Below are 15744 nucleotides of genomic sequence, written 5' to 3'. Positions count from 1 at the left end.
GGAATGAAGCTGTCGCGTATCTGTCTGCCCTAAATGATGATATGCCTCGCGTCCACCATGCTGATTTATTGAAGAATACTCCTTTCTCTTTCGCTCACAAATGTCAGGTTTTGATGGAAATCATGTGTTTACCGTTTCGGTGCACGATCCACCAGCCGCTGCATCTCCTGACTCTCCATCCCAAGCAGAGAAACTTCTGCTAGAGTTTTTGTTGCAATATCGCGTCGGAGGCGAATTCATCTACAGGTCAGTTCTATCATCTACTCGGTGTCTGAAAGTTACTGAATTAGCTCGCAGAGATCAACTTCGTGCAAACCTGCTCCTCAAGCAGTATCAACTTGAAGTCGATCTTCGACATGTTGGATTGTATAATGATGAGCTGGCGCATGCAATTCAGGACAGACCGGCAGATATCTTGCCACTGGTAAGTACAATTCGCGTGTGCTTGCACTCGAGGCTCATAACATGCACAGTTTGAGAATGCGGCTACCAAAGCAGCTCGTACTATCCTATTCCCTCTAGCTGGTGGCTCTGATGAGCGCGCAGAGGCTGCACTCCAATCAATCCCCAGAGTCCAAATCACCATCAAATCTGGCCTCCAGATGCAACGTGTTCGCGACTTGACAGCAAACACGATGAACAGGTTGGTCCGTATACCAGGAATCGTCATCTCTGCCTCTGTTCTTTCCTCGCGAGCGACGAAGCTTCATCTTCAATGTCGTGCTTGCCGGTCCACAAAAATTATGTACCCTCCCGGCGGCCTTGGAGGACTGGGCAACGGATCGGACCGAGGCCTACCAAGAGTCTGTGACGCGCCAGAGCTGGAGAACCAGAAGAAAGATTGTCCAATGGACCCCTACATCATTGTTCACTCGAAATCAGCATTTGTTGACCAGCAGACTCTGAAACTGCAAGAGGCACCAGACATGGTTCCAGTCGGTGAACTTCCACGGCACATGCTCCTCTCTGCAGACCGATACCTAACTGGTAAGGTTGTACCTGGCTCACGAATAGTTGCGACTGGAATTTATTCTACTTTCAATTCGGCAAAGAACGTGAGCATTATCTCAATCTCCCTTTGCTGCGCATGTAATTCTATCATAGAAATCTGCTGGTCCTGCTGCACTTCGACAACCTTATCTCCGCCTTGTTCATATCGAAATGTCTTCCCCGACTGCTGGTGGTGGCGCCTCCAATCCTTTTGGAGTGCAATTTACCCCCGAGGAGGAGGAAGAGTTTGGCGAAATGGCACGCAGCGAAGGTTTCTATGAACGATTTGCTAAGAGTGTTGGTCCAAGTATTTATGGCAGCCTCGGTACGTCCCGAACTGTCAACTGGCTTTTCAAATTTACGCTCATTGCCTTTGCAGACATCAAGAAGGCGATTACTTGTCTGCTCTTTGGCGGTTCTAAGAAGGTCTTACCAGATGGTATGCGGTTGAGAGGCGATATCAACGTTCTTTTACTCGGAGATCCGGGTACAGCAAAGAGTCAATTGCTCAAGTTTGTCGAGAAGGTATGCAAAGGCACTGGTCCCGCGCCGTATGCGCTCTTCTCATTGCATCCTATAGGTTGCACCAATCGCCGTATACACCTCTGGAAAGGGTTCTAGCGCAGCTGGTTTAACAGCTGTTGTCCAGCGGGATGCAGTCTCTGTAGGTGTCGGTTTCCTCACAGTAACTCTTGCTCTTATCTTAGCTTCCTGCATCATAGCGTGAATTCTATCTCGAGGGAGGTGCCATGGTTCTCGCAGATACTGGGGTTGTCTGTATTGATGAATTTGACAAAATGCGCGATGAAGATCGGGTTGCCATTCATGAGGCTATGGAGCAGCAAACCATTTCGATAGCGAAGGCTGGTATCACGACAGTACTCAACTCCCGAACAAGTGTCCTTGCAGCAGCAAATCCAGTTTGGGGACGATATGACGAGGGCCGGAGCCCTGGCGAGGTACTCTACTGGACAATAACGTTTTCCAGCTTGCTGAAATCTACATCGTGGCTAGAACATCGACTTTCAAACAACCATCTTGTCACGTTTTGATATGATTTTCATCGTCAAAGACGAGCACAACGAACAGCGAGATCGTGTCCGTATCCAGTTCCTTCATCATAGACCTTTACCAACGACCGAATATCTAGATGATTGCCAAGCACGTCATGAACATCCACATGAACCGGCCAAATCAGAGTACAGACGATAATGGAGAAACTGTCGGCGAAATTGACATAGACAAAATGAAGCGGTATATCTCGTATTGCAAGAGGTTTGATGTATCCTTATTGCTGCAAGACATTCGAGCTGATTTGTGGTCTTCAGCAAATGCGCGCCCCGGCTATCTCCAGACGCTCAAGAAATGCTTAGCAGTCACTTTGTCAGTCTTCGGAAGCAGGTTCAGCAAGTGGAACGCGATAATGACGAACGGAGCTCAATTCCGATAACAGTTCGGTGGGTATCCATCGCCTGATTGACCGCCGTCGAGATTAACACTTTGCTACAGTCAACTAGAAGCAATCATCCGGATATCAGAATCGCTTGCCAAAATGACCTTATCACCTACTGTCCAGAATCACCATGTCGAGGAAGCCATCCGGCTTTTCAAATTCTCAACCATGGACGCTGTCTCAGCAGGTTCTGTTGACGGTATGTCTCGCGGCGAGCTGAATGATGAGATGACGCGCATAGAGAAGGAATTGCGCAGACGTCTTCCCGTGGGCTGGAGTACGAGCTATCAAAGTCTAGTAAGGGAATTTGTAACACAGCAGGGCTACTCGAATCACGCACTGGAGCGGACGCTCTTCATTCTTGAGAAGAGGGAGGTGATACGCTTCTCTGGACAGGTGATCATTCTATGTTGGATCTCGAAAATCAGATGATAACCCCTTTGTATTGCAGAAAAAGGTTGTACATCGGTAGGTTATCATTTTTTCATGTCAGTGCTTGACTTGAAAATCTTCATAGGGTCGGTGTTTGATTCGATGTATTGTATTGCTATCCCTTCGCTTGCTTTGAATGTATTCGACATCTGTAGATAATATCAATTGCTCTAGGGCCCATACATGCAGTGCTTGATAGAGGCACCGTTGGACCTACTAATACCGCCCGCCTAGCTCAATCGGATAGAGCGTCAGACTCTTATGACTAGGCGATCTGAAGGCTGCGAGTTCGACCCTCGCGGTGGGCTAATGTTTTTGCATGTCTCGAACTTCTAATTCTCGCCATGTAGCGCTATAGCATCGATACAGTGAGCGTACAGGAACCCTTGTCATCTATTGCGTCCAATCCCGTGAGCTAATAATACTTATTGACAGACCCGATTCAGATTCAGACAAAGCACTTTTCACCATCATAGCTATTCTTGCGCAACCTCAGGTTATTTGGTTTCCAGTTTGGCCCGTTCGTCTCAGACATCTCCTCTTCCAATGTATGGGCTCACCTGACAGCTGAGTCCGAGTCAAAATCTCTGTGTTTCGACCACGAAAATTCCTTTCCTTCTTGCAGCTATGTCTCAACCTCTCCTCCTTCGCGATCACCTTGGATCTGCGAGTCCGAGTCACATAGCCGTTGAAGTCATCGACCCACACGAACATTCAATCTTTGCACATCAGAGATTGCCCGCCGTAATACCACGCCATACCATCCCTTACGACTCGGTCCCGTTCAATGCACTCATATTCTCAAATTTACGCGTGCTTTCTGTTGGCTCAACAAACTTCATGATGAGTTCAAGGTCAAAATATTCCCTGGAAACCTTGGTTTTCACCCGTGCAATGGAGACGACAGATGAACAGCGAGAGGAATACATTGCCCTCATTCCTCCCCTTAAAGTAGTGATTTAGCACTCTACACCTTGTCAAATGAGAATGTCAGCTGGTAGTAAGTACTTGGATACTTGCAGGCGGATATAATAGTTATGACAAGCCACATACCTTGACAACAGTATAATGCTTGCTTGCGCTTTACAAGGAAATGGGAGGAGAAATGATCATAACTGCCCTTCTATTGCCTGAAGACCACTTCAGGCTTGAGATTTTTGGGGATAAAAATGTTCGAGGATGAGTGACCCCAATATCGTCGCGCCAAAAAATCAGTTAAAATATTAGCCCACCGCGAGGGTCGAACTCGCAGCCTTCAGATCACCGCCTTGCACAAACTCGTACAATCCGTAAAAGTCTGACGCTCTATCCGATTGAGCTAGGCGGGCCTTATGATCAGGGACGAAGGAGATATCATAAGTGAGTAAGGTGGGTCAAGGAATATCGTTTACACACACGTGACGAAGTTGACATGGTCACGGGAACAAGCGCGTCGCGACTTGCGCTTAAGTCTTACATTGTGAGGCGCTGATTGAAGTCAACATTTTGCCCACTCGTTGTGAGTTGCGAATATTTTATCGTGAACCTAGTACGCATATATTATTGACAGATCATACCTGTTATTTGTTGCCACTCGGTGCTTAGGATCGATGACTGGGAGGCTCAGTACAGAGTTAATATCAGATAGTGAAGAAGAGAGACTCAAGTGCGTGACCATCTTGCAAAAACCGCCCTTTGACGTCGACTTGCACCTAGAAATTTTCAACGCGTCTCACTTGAAGTCATTGAAATCTCCTCGGGCGATGAGGACGACCGTGACTCGTAAGACTATCACGTAGATATATGTCCAAACTCATTGACGTGTTCTTATTTTCAAATGAATATCCAGGCTCACAAAAAATGGGTAAGTAATGTCTTACGCGGTTTACCATGACTTCAGACGCTTAATGAAGATACAGTGCTCGACGGGCTCAGAATACTCATGCTAATACAGGCTCCCTCGAAATCATCGAGTTGACAGATAGCGATAACTACGACACATCCTCCGACTTTCCAGACAAATTAACTGATCTCGTCAAGAGTCCTGCGAAGGCACCACCAGGCATTATGAGGAAACCTGTGGCTCAGCGCCCGAAAGACTTCCTGTCACTTTATGCTGATGAAAGCGACGCAGACGATGGTTCCATTCTCGTTCTGTAAGGATATGCTCATCGGTGGTGATTTCTAGGGCTCAATATTATTCACTGGATAGGAACGAGCCTCGAAGTACACGCAAACCCATTCGCCGCGCTCAGATATCCACTATGAAAGAAACCATTCCCTCCTTCCCAATTACTCGCCATGATCATGGGTCATCTTACCCATATTCCTCTGGAGAGGACACGAGGCAGGCTGGCACTCCTCGAGCAGTCTTGGGCGGCATAACGGCACGGAAAAATGGACCGGCCCCCAGAATCTCTGCGCGGGGAAAAGCGGAAGAGCAAGCACGCCGCGAGAAATATGCTGAAATGCTTTTTGAAGAGCTCAACAGTACAATATTCAATGACGGTCTTCCCAGGGAGACAAAATTGAATTGGAACAAGCGCTTATTAACCACAGCGGGAAGGGCCAGGTGGCACAGGTATCCAGTCATTATGCTACATCTTCTACCATGCTCATCTTGATGGCAGATCTAGGGATGGTGTTCAGACGACGGAGATCGAGCTGGCCGCCAAGATTTTGGACCGTGATGGTGGAAAGGTCTTTGTTTCTGCTCTACCATGCCCCTGATCTGCGTGCTCTTAGAACGGATACGAAACACTTTGTCGCATGAAATGTGTCATCTAGCATGCTGGATCATTAATGGCAACCCGAAAGAAGGACATGGCCCAGCCTTCAAAGCCTGGTCTGTGCCCGCACCATCTTTCACTTACGATTCGTCTGATATTTTGCTAGGGCCAACAAAGTGATGATCAAGCGTCCAGAGATCGAAATCACGGTAGGCAGCCATGACGAACGCAAGTGACTGGTTTCTGACGGCCGTAACCCCAGACAAGGCATAACTATGAAATTTCATACCCATTTGAATGGAGTAAGTGCGAGATTCTGCTTTAACCAAGCGCCGCTTCGTTAATTTTTACGAAGAATGCGAAAAATGTTCAAAAGTGTAAGTTGTTAAGTTTCGGTCTTGTTTCGGTCCAGCGTCAGCATCCATTCTGATAGTCTGGTACCAGATATGGCCGGTATAGCAAATCCATCAGACCAGATGAATGCGGTGAGCCACTCATAAATGCACTTTCGACAACACGTAGATTAATGAGATCTATTAACCTAGTGTGTGGCATTTGTAAGGTTGGAAAACTCATCCCCCTCTTCGTGCAAAGAGCACCCAAGACCCCAAAGGTCAGTAGGATGGCAACTGCTCTGCCTCAAGGTGAGATCTGTCTTAGCAATGGTTATTGTTGAATTCATGGAGTTCCTGTAGGTTCCCCTCGTCCTATTGCGGCTCTTGAGGAAACACTACGGGTGCCGACCAACGGCTCGGTGTATAGCATATCATCGGAGGATGAGGTAGATATATTAGTTGGAGCGATCAAAAATGTGACCCTCCACGAACGCGAAACTCTACCATGACACATCTGGTCATCATTTGGCCATGAATTCTCATGATGTAGCTCGAAGATCGATTTGTCGGACTGGTGACCAGATGAATGTTTTAGCGACAATAAGGATAGAGTAAAATACACAACCAATTTGCTACAACAGTATCTTGAAAATGTACCCATCTACAAATATTAGAGATGTACTCGTCCGATCTTTACAGGTAGCCGCGTGCCAAATTCAAATTGATCATATACGTATGGCCGCGTCAGAATTGCGTTGAACTTTTGTATATCTGTAGCAGGCTCAAAAACAAAATGAGGCACGAGAGTCGCAAGGAATATTTTAGTTTGCAACATCGAGAACTTCCAGCCTGGACAAGCATGTGGACCGAATGAGAACGTCATTAGATTCGCGATTCCTGGATTAGAGGGCGCTCGTGTGGTGTGAGGAAGAGAAAACCAGCGATCAGGGCTGCGCAGTTTTCAGAAAGGCGGCATGTCGATGGAAGATGTACTTACTTGAATATTCTTGCATCATCGCCCCAGATGTCAGTGCTAAAGTTCAAAGCCTCGATGGGAATGTGTACGTAAGAGCCTTTGCGAAGAGGGATGGTCTCGCCCGCTTGTATAATTGTACCATTGCGGAGAACTATGGGCGCAGATATCGGGACGTTATCATCGCGGGTGGCAACCCGCATTGTACCGTGCACAGGAGGGCACAAGCGCAGTGTTTCTCGGACCACTGCGTCGAGGAAAGGAAGCCCGTCAATGGCTTCTGCGTGTGACTGTACAGAATATCCTGACATCGAAGCAGAATTGGATGCACAAGGAGACAGAGAGCCTAATTCATTGCGTAGACGACCTTGGACATTAGGGTGGAGAGAAAGGAGGTGGATGCACCAGGACATGGTAAGAGCTGTAGAGTCGGAGCCGGCGAAAAGGAATGTCGAAAGTTGGGCCAGAAGGTCTGCGTCAGAAAGTCGCCCAGAAATATCCGCCGAAAGGTTTGATTTGACTGCCGGCGAACGTCAGCGTCAGCCAACAAACAGTGGCGCGAGCACTGACTGAGTAAGCTAAGAATGTCCTTTTCTTTGATCTCGCTCGCACTTGCTTTCTCAGCAAGAATGGCAGATTTCTTACTCTGAATGAGCTGCTGGCCTGCTTCATTGATTACGCGCTGACTTTCATTTGTGATGCGCGTGGCTTCATTGGGCTGTAACGAGGACAGGTATCAGTTGCGTTACTCCCAAATTGATGAAATCACTGACAAATATCTTCTCAATGATCGGGAAATAAAGCTGGACGAGTCCTCGCAATCCGGGACCCTTGTCAGCGAGCCTGAACATGTTTCTGTATGCCAAGTAGACTTCTTCTGATTCACACTGGAGAGCATGGAAGTGGTAGTCAAACCCTGTCAAACCCATCACGTCGAATGTTGCACGGGAGAACCAGTGAGCGACGTCGATCATTGCCTCAGCAAAAGAAGGAGAAGGAGAGTAGGGTGGTGCAGGAGGGGGAGGGAATTTCGCATCGTCGGCCAGTGTAGGAGAAGACGCAAGATTCTCCCATTTATCCCGTAATTCTTCGGCTTTTTGGAAGAATATGGGAGTCATGGCTTTGATCGATTGTGTTGAGAAGGCCGGTGCAATCAAACTCCTCTGTGAGAAAACATATTAATAGTGTTTCTTCCGAGATTAATTACAATTTTCACCAAGGTTTTATGCTCGGTGCCTTCCATTGCAAAAATCCCTGTATTCAACCGCTTAGAACATTCACGTCTCCAGAAAGAATTGCATCAGCTTACCGTGCCCGAAAAGGTTCGACAGCAAGGTTCTCGTTTGCCATGGCTTCTCGTAAATCGGCGAATTGAGGATATGCGACAAAACACAAAAATCGACGGAGAAGAGTCGGAAGTCGTGCTAATGAGTCATTAGGACGAGTCATGGATCACATACAACCGACTACTCACCCTGCCGAAACCGTGAAACCTGAATGTCTTTCCAAATGACTTGACCCAGTTCTCATGTGTATCTGGAGATACGCTGGGACTGAGATGACAGCGAATTAGTCTTACAACTCCTCTCGGAGAGTAGATGCACGCACTCCATGACCTCACGAAAATGGTTCTGTAGCGGAGAACCGTCGGGTCCCTGCATGTTCTTGAGCGGGTCAAACATAGGTGCTACTATCGTCATGTTAATCAACCACACCAGTCCTCTTGCTACAAAAATCAAGAGGACAACGCTACATGCTTTCAGCAAGTTGAACGCGAGAGTGGACACAACGGGGATGAGCATGATGGTTGGGTCGGGCTTGAACTTCGTCTAAGAAGATAACCAAGCCGATGGATGCTCTTGCGGGAAAGAAGAGACGTTATGTATGTTTATACGATTGCATGGCGCTTAGGCTTGCCTTAGGTCCTAGGCGCTCTAAGCAGCAACATCAAACGAACATCCTTTTTGGGAATAGCACAAATCTGGCTCACGGTTACTGTATGATGATCTGCTTTCCACAACGTCGTCGCTACGGCAGCATTGTTCTCAAGTTGCGGAAGCTCCAGTACATGTTGTTTTTATTGCTCCAAGCCAACTGCAAGTTGTTGTCCTCGTCTTGAAGTTCCAGTTGAGGCGCCAGACTGGTATCGACCGTCTCCATAACCCCTGATTAAGATTTCGGAAAGCGGCAACCAAGCAATATTTGCACCTTGTTTCATGTCCTCAAAATGTGTAAATTGTATTTCGTTCGAGTCCACAGTGATCAAACCGATCATAAGGTTCTGGGACGGAATTTGAACCATAGTATGAGGCGTTTCGAAGTACTAGGCGGGGGCCTTCGTTGCAGTCTCAACTCAAGGAGGATAATAGGCATACACTACTGGCGACTCAAAAAAACGTGTCTCTATAATGACTTGAGAATATGCAATACATGTACCGTTGTATGGACCGCGAAGTTTAATTACAATAAAGGTGTCAAAATCTAAATCGTGAGAGGTCATTGTATATGTCTATCGTGTAGCCACGAGGGATAAACACTGTTAAGGAAGGGCGAAAAAATAAGATGCTGCAGACAGCCCAAAGTCCAGACACAGAAAGCCCATAAAAATGGCAGCGTCGGGAAGACATGCAAAATATGAGGTTCGTTACCATCCGTCGACGCCTGCCCACTCTTCGTCCTTCACATCTAACCATTGATGGTCAACCATATCACGGACCTCCTTGCGTTCCCGTTGATCGACCGCAAGCATGGGTTCAAGAAAGGCACATAAATCGTCTGCTTCCGAAGTAGAGAAAAGGTATTTTTCTGTCATGACACGGTTTAAAGGCCACGGCTTCAGTGTTTTGATGTAACGAAGTGCCCCTGAAGGTATCATGAGTCAGGGCTCGAATTGCTATTTCCAGTTTGACTCGCCTGTGTGATCAAATATTTCACGACTATACCTTCCTCCAATTTTCGCGTCTAGTGGGAAATCACCCATTAATTCAATGATCTGCGCCATGTGGTCGTCGTCCTTGGAGAACATCTCTCCTTGTCCATGAGGGTCAAACAGATATTCCGCGGTCAACAACTCAAAAACGACACAAGCAACGCTCCAAACGTCGGCTCTTGTGCCCCAGTCACGGCGTCCAAGAATAGCCTCCGGAGCGCGATATTGTCGTGTCTGAATATCCTCTGTAAAATGCTGCTTAGAAGGGGTTGCGTTGCCTAAATCGGCAATCTTGATAAAGATCGGCGTGGAAAGTAGCGTGGATGGCGGTCCTGAAACGGGTGCCCGTGAAGAAGGGGACGACGACACTCCGTCGAGAGACGGGGAGGAAGATTGACGAGGAGCAGTTTGTGTCAAAAGCGATGGCACGGATGTAATGTGGTGTATCTCCAAAGAAGTGTGCGACTGAATGAGGGGAGAAGTGGATACCTGCTTTTCCTCGGAGGCCATCACACTTTCCGTATCGAGATGCAATATGAACTTGGAATCCGGCGAGCCGCTCACGAGTGCAATAGACGCCATTTTTGTCAGAATGGGTATATCTGCACTTCCCACCGAGGTAGAGGGCGTGCTGACAGCACTAGTAGAAACCGCTGGCATGGATAATGTAGACGAGATGGTAGACGGAGTGAAAGGGCTACTGGAAGGTATTGGTGGCGGATCGTGAGGGATGGGAGCAGGTTCCGCTCTAGCAGACTTCCTAAGCAGCTGGTTGATGGGTGCACCGCTGACCGGAGTGGTCCCAGAAAAATGCTTATGGAAATTGTGGCTACTCGCACTCGCACTGATACTTCCGCATCTCGACGATGGACTTGATAATGGCTGTGAATCGAATATTTGCACGTGTCTCTCGTGTGCAGGTGCATGTCGATAGGGAATGGTCATTCCAGAACGGGACTTGGTGGGTTGAGGAACTCCTACATTATACGACGTTGGCTTTAGCGAAGTAGACAATTCGGCATGGATGAAAGCTTCGATATCCGGTATGGAAATGACTAATAGAGCAACCCGTCAGCGGGGCGAACATGAGTTCAGAGAGGATTAAATGCGTACGAATGTTCTCAGGTTTAATATCAGTATGAACGAGATCGCATTCATCATGAAGATATTGAAGGCCGAGAAGCACTTGCTTTGCGATGACCTTGACGAGGGGTTTGGGAACGCCCTTCTTCTTGTTACGTTGAATCAACGCGAGAAGAGTCTCTCCGAGGGGCTCAAATACAATGCACACGTGAGTATCCTGGGGGGCGCGATGATGAAACGAGTCGAGGAACGAAACAACGTGCGGTCGACCAGGATGGTGCGGATTTGCAGCAGCTACCTGGGACAGGAGTTTGATTTCATCGTGTGCGGTCTCAGTATAACGTGTAGCAGACTTGACTACTTTGAGAGCGGAGTAGCAGTTCTCGCTAGAAAAAATTACTATTGAGTACAAATATGTATTTGGAATACGTACTGATTATCCTTGACAAGCCAGACAGTTGAAAAATGGCCCCAGCTTTATCGAATGAACAACGGTTGTATGGAAGAGGGGACGATGACTTACCCTAGTTTACGTGCTACGATATATCGACCGTCTTTGAATGTATCATTGATTTGAATGACCAAATACCCGCCAGCGTTGTAGTCAGCTGGTGACTCTTCATCCTTGGGTTCCTGGTCGGGAACCGGTACTATCTTTGGGATGGAGGATGTAACGACGTACTGGTATTTAGCGCATGACTGATTCGGTGCCATGTACTGCGTCAAGAGACGTTGGATCGGAATACCCGGAGGACAGCGGGACTAAATAAAGTGTGACAGTACTATGTCACACGATAACGATAAACCCTAATCCTAAAGGGGACGTACCCGCAGGTACCGGATCACACCGAATCCGATTTGGAACTGCTTGGAGGCTGGAGCTGCGACGATATTTGGCGGTGCAGACTGGCTACGCAGCATCACTATTTATTTCACTCGTACATATATGTCTGACGCCACTCTGACACGCTTTCAGGGTATCTTCTAGGGATCACCCAATGGTTGTAAACTTGCCCAAGAAATTTTTCGGTTCCGTCAAAGACGAGTGGCAGTTGTACAGGTAATTACGAGTCATGTTCATCATCCACAAATAATGTAATACGCATTCGCATCTAGTGACCGCTCCATCGACTACACCATTGGATCTTCTATTGGGTTCGGAGCATCATCTGTCGTCTATGCCGCCATCTACAACCCTCGTCCGCCAGAACCACAACGTCCTATGCCATGCGCGTTGAAAGTTCTTGACCTGGACGTTCTACCGCCTCATTCACTATCTTTATTAAAGCGGGAGACACAGCTTATGTCCCTGTTAAAGCACCCAAACGTGCTACGTGTCCGTGGCAGTTGGGTGGATGGTCACAAGATATACATTGCTCTCCGCCTCATGAACAAGGGTAGCGCTGCCGACGTAATGCATTATGGTTGGCCTGGTGGAATGAAAGAAGAGGTTGTTAAATGCATCCTTAAACAAGCCCTTGAAGGCCTAAAGTCGGTCTATCTCGTCATCTTGCCTTTCTCATAAAATGAACATCTTTGCGCAGCCACTTGCATATTAACGGATTCATCCATCGTGACGTAAAAGCTGCTAATCTTCTTATCGACGACGATGGCACGGTTTTGCTAGGCGATCTTGGGGTAGCCGCGTCCCTCACAGACGACGCTGATATGTCAAGTAGAGCTTGCAATGGCGCTGGAAACCGCGTCATCAGCTTTGCCCCAGTGTCCACTGCCAAGAGCTCCTATTCGGCACTCCCCCCACTTGAGCACCACAGTATGGGGAAGCGAAAATCATTTGTCGGAACAGTGTGTGTCATGGGTTGTCATAGGCTCCTTGACCGATCTAACATGGAGGTTTCTTATTAAATTTAGCCCTGTTGGATGGCGCCAGAGCTTATTCAGGGTCATTATTACGATTCAAAGGCTGATATCTGGTCATTCGCGATAACTGCTATTGAGCTCACCCAAGGTCGTCCTCCAAGATCAAGAGAAAGCGCTCATAGTGTCTATCTACAAACGTATGTGCATATGCCCTAGAGCCTATTCCCACTCTTCACCCCTTTCCAGTGTTCAGGGCAAACCACCGACGCTTGATTCGGTAGGGGGTATTCACCACTATTCACGCGCCTTCAAGGACATTGTCGACGCATGTCTGGTAAAAGATCCCTCCAAACGGTGGGTTTCTTCTTCGCCCCGTTATTGTCTCTGATTTTGTAAATATCCCTTCAGTCCAACAGCGGCACAGTTGCTCCAAACCCCATTTTTCAGGTCCGCGAAAAAGAAGTCCTATCTTATCGGCACGATTTTGGACGGTCTGCCGCCTCTTACAATGCGACAAGACCGCCGTAGATATCAGCCAAGCATGGTTACTCATGGAACGATGGATTCATGGGACTTCGACTCCACGGAGATTACACCCTTGATCCCGTTGTGTTCGGACAGAGGGGGATCAAGGGATGTGTCTCGAAGGGGAAGTCTTGACGTCGGATCAGACGATCACCAGCAGTTAGCTCGCCTTGACATACATCCGAGATTCGAGCTTACCCACGGTATCAAAGAAGAGACAGCGCCAATCATGCAGCCCCTAGATAGCAGCACTTCATACTCAAATCCCACCAACCTCCAGGGTGCTGATCCTGAAGGAGAGGATGAATTTTCGGATCCTCCACTTCCTTCATCAGAGTCCTCCCTACCCCATGCTGGATATGGCGTGTCCCAATCTTTGGATTCATCATTTCCTCCATCGCCACCTGCATACAAGCCAAGCTCGCGCCACGTCCCGTACCTATTCCCATCCCCATTCCCAAGCGAGCATCATCTTACTTTCGCAAATCGTCCTTCTCGTCTTCCACAGATGGCACGACCCCTGCGCCTACCTCTTTCCCACCACTGATTTCTCTGGGGCTTTGGCAGCGCGTTACTCATGTCATTACTCGCAACGCAACCGAGGAGTCGGTTGTCAAAGGGAAGAAAATGGGTGAGTTATCGGGTATGTTCAGCAAACGCAGTTCCACTTCCTTGTCCCAACGCCCTATTGCCTCATAACATTCACCACTCATCAAAGCTACACTATCACGCATGATACTGTAAGCCCGCTGGCTTACGAGACGCTTTTCTTCTCCATCTAACATATGACGTCTCACATGACTTTCGAACTTCGCGTCTCTTTTCAGCATCATCTCTACCTTACCCTTATCTAATAGAAAGCCTTGTCTATTTCACTCGTCTCACGACTCGTTTCCAGTGTAAGCTCGCTATGGATAGCGAGCTTTCAGATATTAAATTTGTCATCAGTTTACACCCTATCTCGTCAGCCCTAGTCTGGTATCTATCTATCCACCGTTTAGTCGTTACTGTACCGTACGCGTTGCAATGTATATAAGTCTACTTGTTACCACCGTGCTATACTCAGAACTCCTCAGCAAGGGTTATCTCCCACAAATCTTGATGGACGCAACTGCAAGCTGACTTCTAGTAATGTCTATGCTTCCATTACACGAAAATAACAACAGTATACGATCAATCTCAGCCAACAACGAGCTTTCCGTCGACCTCGTTGAAGTCGTAAGGAGGAATTTCTAGATTAAGCTTGTAAGATAGTCAGTATGGCCTCGGTAGACCTGAGAGAAAATTCATACCGGAGCAGGTCCCTTGCGGGCACGGCCAGCTAAAAATTGAAGTTAGTTGGTGATGCACTCAGTGAAGGAATCATAGCTGCGTACAAATATCATAGTGAGAACCATGACATGGACAGAACCTAGATGAGGAGGCAGTCAGAATGGTTTCAATGAAGAAGAAAAATCACACACCATCCTCCGTAGTCGCCTGACTCGCCAATCGGAACACAACCCAGGTGAGTGCAAACGCCAAGCATAACCAACCACTCAGGCTTCTTCACCCGATCTTCGTCCCTTTGAGGGTCTCTGAGTGCCTTCAAGTCAACACTCCGTGCCTCTTCTATCTCATCAGGGGTCCTGTGACGGATAAACACAGGTTTACCACGCCATTTGATAATGACATTCTTGCCCTCCGGGATGCTGGCAAGTTCGACCTCGGTCTTCGCGAGAGCGAGGACGTCAGCCGACGCAGCCATGGTCTCCAAGAAGCCAGTAATAGTAGACTGGGCAACAGAAGCGGAGAGGACACCGAGAGAGCCGACCATGAAGTACGACATGGCGCGGTTGGCATTCTCGTCTTTCGGTTGGTAGGGGCTGAAATCAGGCACTTGAGGAGCATCTTTCACTGCAGCGGAGGTGTGAATCAGGCGCTGGTGAAGGTGAGTCGTGGGAGGAGGAGCTAAGGCAAGAGACGCGTTTCGGTCGGCGTTAGTATTAAGAAGGTAAGTCGAAGCAAGGTGAAAATATTACTTACCAACGAAAGTCTTGGAAACTAGACCAATTGCAGGACTCGTGACGGTTCCGGTGAAGCGGGTGGGGACATCAGCACGGGGGCCTGCCGCACCATGACCATGGCCATGGCCATCCGAAGGTGCTCGTGCCGCGAAGTTGAGACGCGGCGCGCTCGGAATTCCACTTGGGAGCGCGCGCACGGTAGGGGCGAGATTTAAGGATTTTTTGACCGCATGGTAGGAAGCCATGGTATGTTGAGAATTGAATCTCTCCGTCCGACGATGCTGGCGGTAGCGGCGAGTAACGAATTTGCTGTTCAGCGGAGTTCAAGCGCTTCTTCAAGTCCGGTTACTCCCGGTACATCCCGAATGGTACCAGTCAATTCTAACTTCTAAGCTTGCTCTAAGCAATCTCTAAGTTATAAGTACTTACTTATCGTCAACTTATCGTGTTCGTTTTATTAGTTCACGGTATTAAGACAATCTCCCTCGT

The 15744-nt window shown here is 48.0% G+C and overlaps 6 protein-coding genes and 2 non-coding genes across 8 annotated transcripts; 4 read left to right on the top strand and 4 right to left on the bottom strand.

Annotated features, from left to right (window-relative positions):
• The first annotated feature begins 77 nt into the window (after nt 1–77).
• EDB91DRAFT_1097039 (MCM-domain-containing protein) lies at nt 78–3113 on the top strand. Its single transcript, XM_041317028.1, has 13 exons — nt 78–246; nt 298–424; nt 474–1055; nt 1105–1315; nt 1370–1515; nt 1571–1654; nt 1713–1949; nt 2005–2088; nt 2141–2265; nt 2319–2447; nt 2500–2839; nt 2895–2911; nt 2961–3113. The coding sequence occupies exons 1-13, from the start codon at nt 101–103 to the stop codon at nt 2971–2973; spliced, it is 2241 nt and encodes a 746-aa protein (XP_041183764.1). The 5' UTR covers nt 78–100; the 3' UTR covers nt 2974–3113.
• On the top strand, nt 3100–3183 carry EDB91DRAFT_t19. The gene has a single exon. It is a non-coding gene; the product is annotated as a tRNA-Lys (tRNA).
• Nucleotides 3184–4100: 917 nt separating this feature from the next.
• On the bottom strand, nt 4101–4203 carry EDB91DRAFT_t16. The gene has a single exon. It is a non-coding gene; the product is annotated as a tRNA-Lys (tRNA).
• Nucleotides 4204–4324: 121 nt separating this feature from the next.
• Nucleotides 4325–6493, top strand: EDB91DRAFT_1097028 (SprT-like family-domain-containing protein). The gene is made up of 14 exons (XM_041317027.1): nt 4325–4373; nt 4425–4520; nt 4571–4636; nt 4704–4718; nt 4774–5010; nt 5067–5435; nt 5485–5546; nt 5600–5699; nt 5750–5792; nt 5846–5885; nt 5939–5960; nt 6028–6068; nt 6129–6227; nt 6279–6493. The coding sequence occupies exons 2-14, from the start codon at nt 4465–4467 to the stop codon at nt 6425–6427; spliced, it is 1299 nt and encodes a 432-aa protein (XP_041183763.1). The 5' UTR covers nt 4325–4373; nt 4425–4464; the 3' UTR covers nt 6428–6493.
• On the bottom strand, nt 6494–8831 carry EDB91DRAFT_1097022 (cytochrome P450). Its single transcript, XM_041317026.1, has 8 exons — nt 8500–8831; nt 8366–8444; nt 8201–8315; nt 8108–8145; nt 7665–8054; nt 7462–7609; nt 6916–7411; nt 6494–6868 (listed from the first exon to the last, which is right to left on the bottom strand). Exons 1-8 carry the CDS (start codon nt 8691–8693, stop codon nt 6589–6591), a joined length of 1740 nt encoding a protein of 579 aa, XP_041183762.1. The 5' UTR covers nt 8694–8831; the 3' UTR covers nt 6494–6588.
• A 420-nt stretch (nt 8832–9251) lies between these two features.
• Nucleotides 9252–11791, bottom strand: EDB91DRAFT_1097017 (kinase-like protein). The gene is made up of 5 exons (XM_041317025.1): nt 11427–11791; nt 11337–11378; nt 10934–11289; nt 9805–10875; nt 9252–9753 (listed from the first exon to the last, which is right to left on the bottom strand). The coding sequence occupies exons 1-5, from the start codon at nt 11615–11617 to the stop codon at nt 9536–9538; spliced, it is 1878 nt and encodes a 625-aa protein (XP_041183761.1). The 5' UTR covers nt 11618–11791; the 3' UTR covers nt 9252–9535.
• Nucleotides 11792–11793: 2 nt separating this feature from the next.
• EDB91DRAFT_269654 (kinase-like domain-containing protein) lies at nt 11794–13606 on the top strand. The gene is made up of 7 exons (XM_041326659.1): nt 11794–11963; nt 12020–12394; nt 12448–12709; nt 12776–12921; nt 12971–13078; nt 13133–13408; nt 13462–13606. Exons 1-7 carry the CDS (start codon nt 11902–11904, stop codon nt 13493–13495), a joined length of 1263 nt encoding a protein of 420 aa, XP_041183760.1. The 5' UTR covers nt 11794–11901; the 3' UTR covers nt 13496–13606.
• Nucleotides 13607–14255: 649 nt separating this feature from the next.
• On the bottom strand, nt 14256–15635 carry EDB91DRAFT_269587 (Rieske [2Fe-2S] iron-sulfur domain-containing protein). Its single transcript, XM_041326658.1, has 5 exons — nt 15275–15635; nt 14713–15199; nt 14626–14660; nt 14542–14570; nt 14256–14491 (listed from the first exon to the last, which is right to left on the bottom strand). The coding sequence occupies exons 1-5, from the start codon at nt 15498–15500 to the stop codon at nt 14429–14431; spliced, it is 840 nt and encodes a 279-aa protein (XP_041183759.1). The 5' UTR covers nt 15501–15635; the 3' UTR covers nt 14256–14428.
• Between the last annotated feature and the right edge of the window lie 109 nt (nt 15636–15744).

The sequence above is a fragment of the Suillus paluster genome, assembly GCF_016628075.1.
Source record: "Suillus paluster strain FC165 chromosome Unknown EDB91scaffold_2, whole genome shotgun sequence".
Taxonomy (NCBI): Eukaryota; Fungi; Basidiomycota; class Agaricomycetes; order Boletales; family Suillaceae; genus Suillus; species Suillus paluster.
This window is presented reverse-complemented; position numbering and strand designations above follow the sequence as displayed.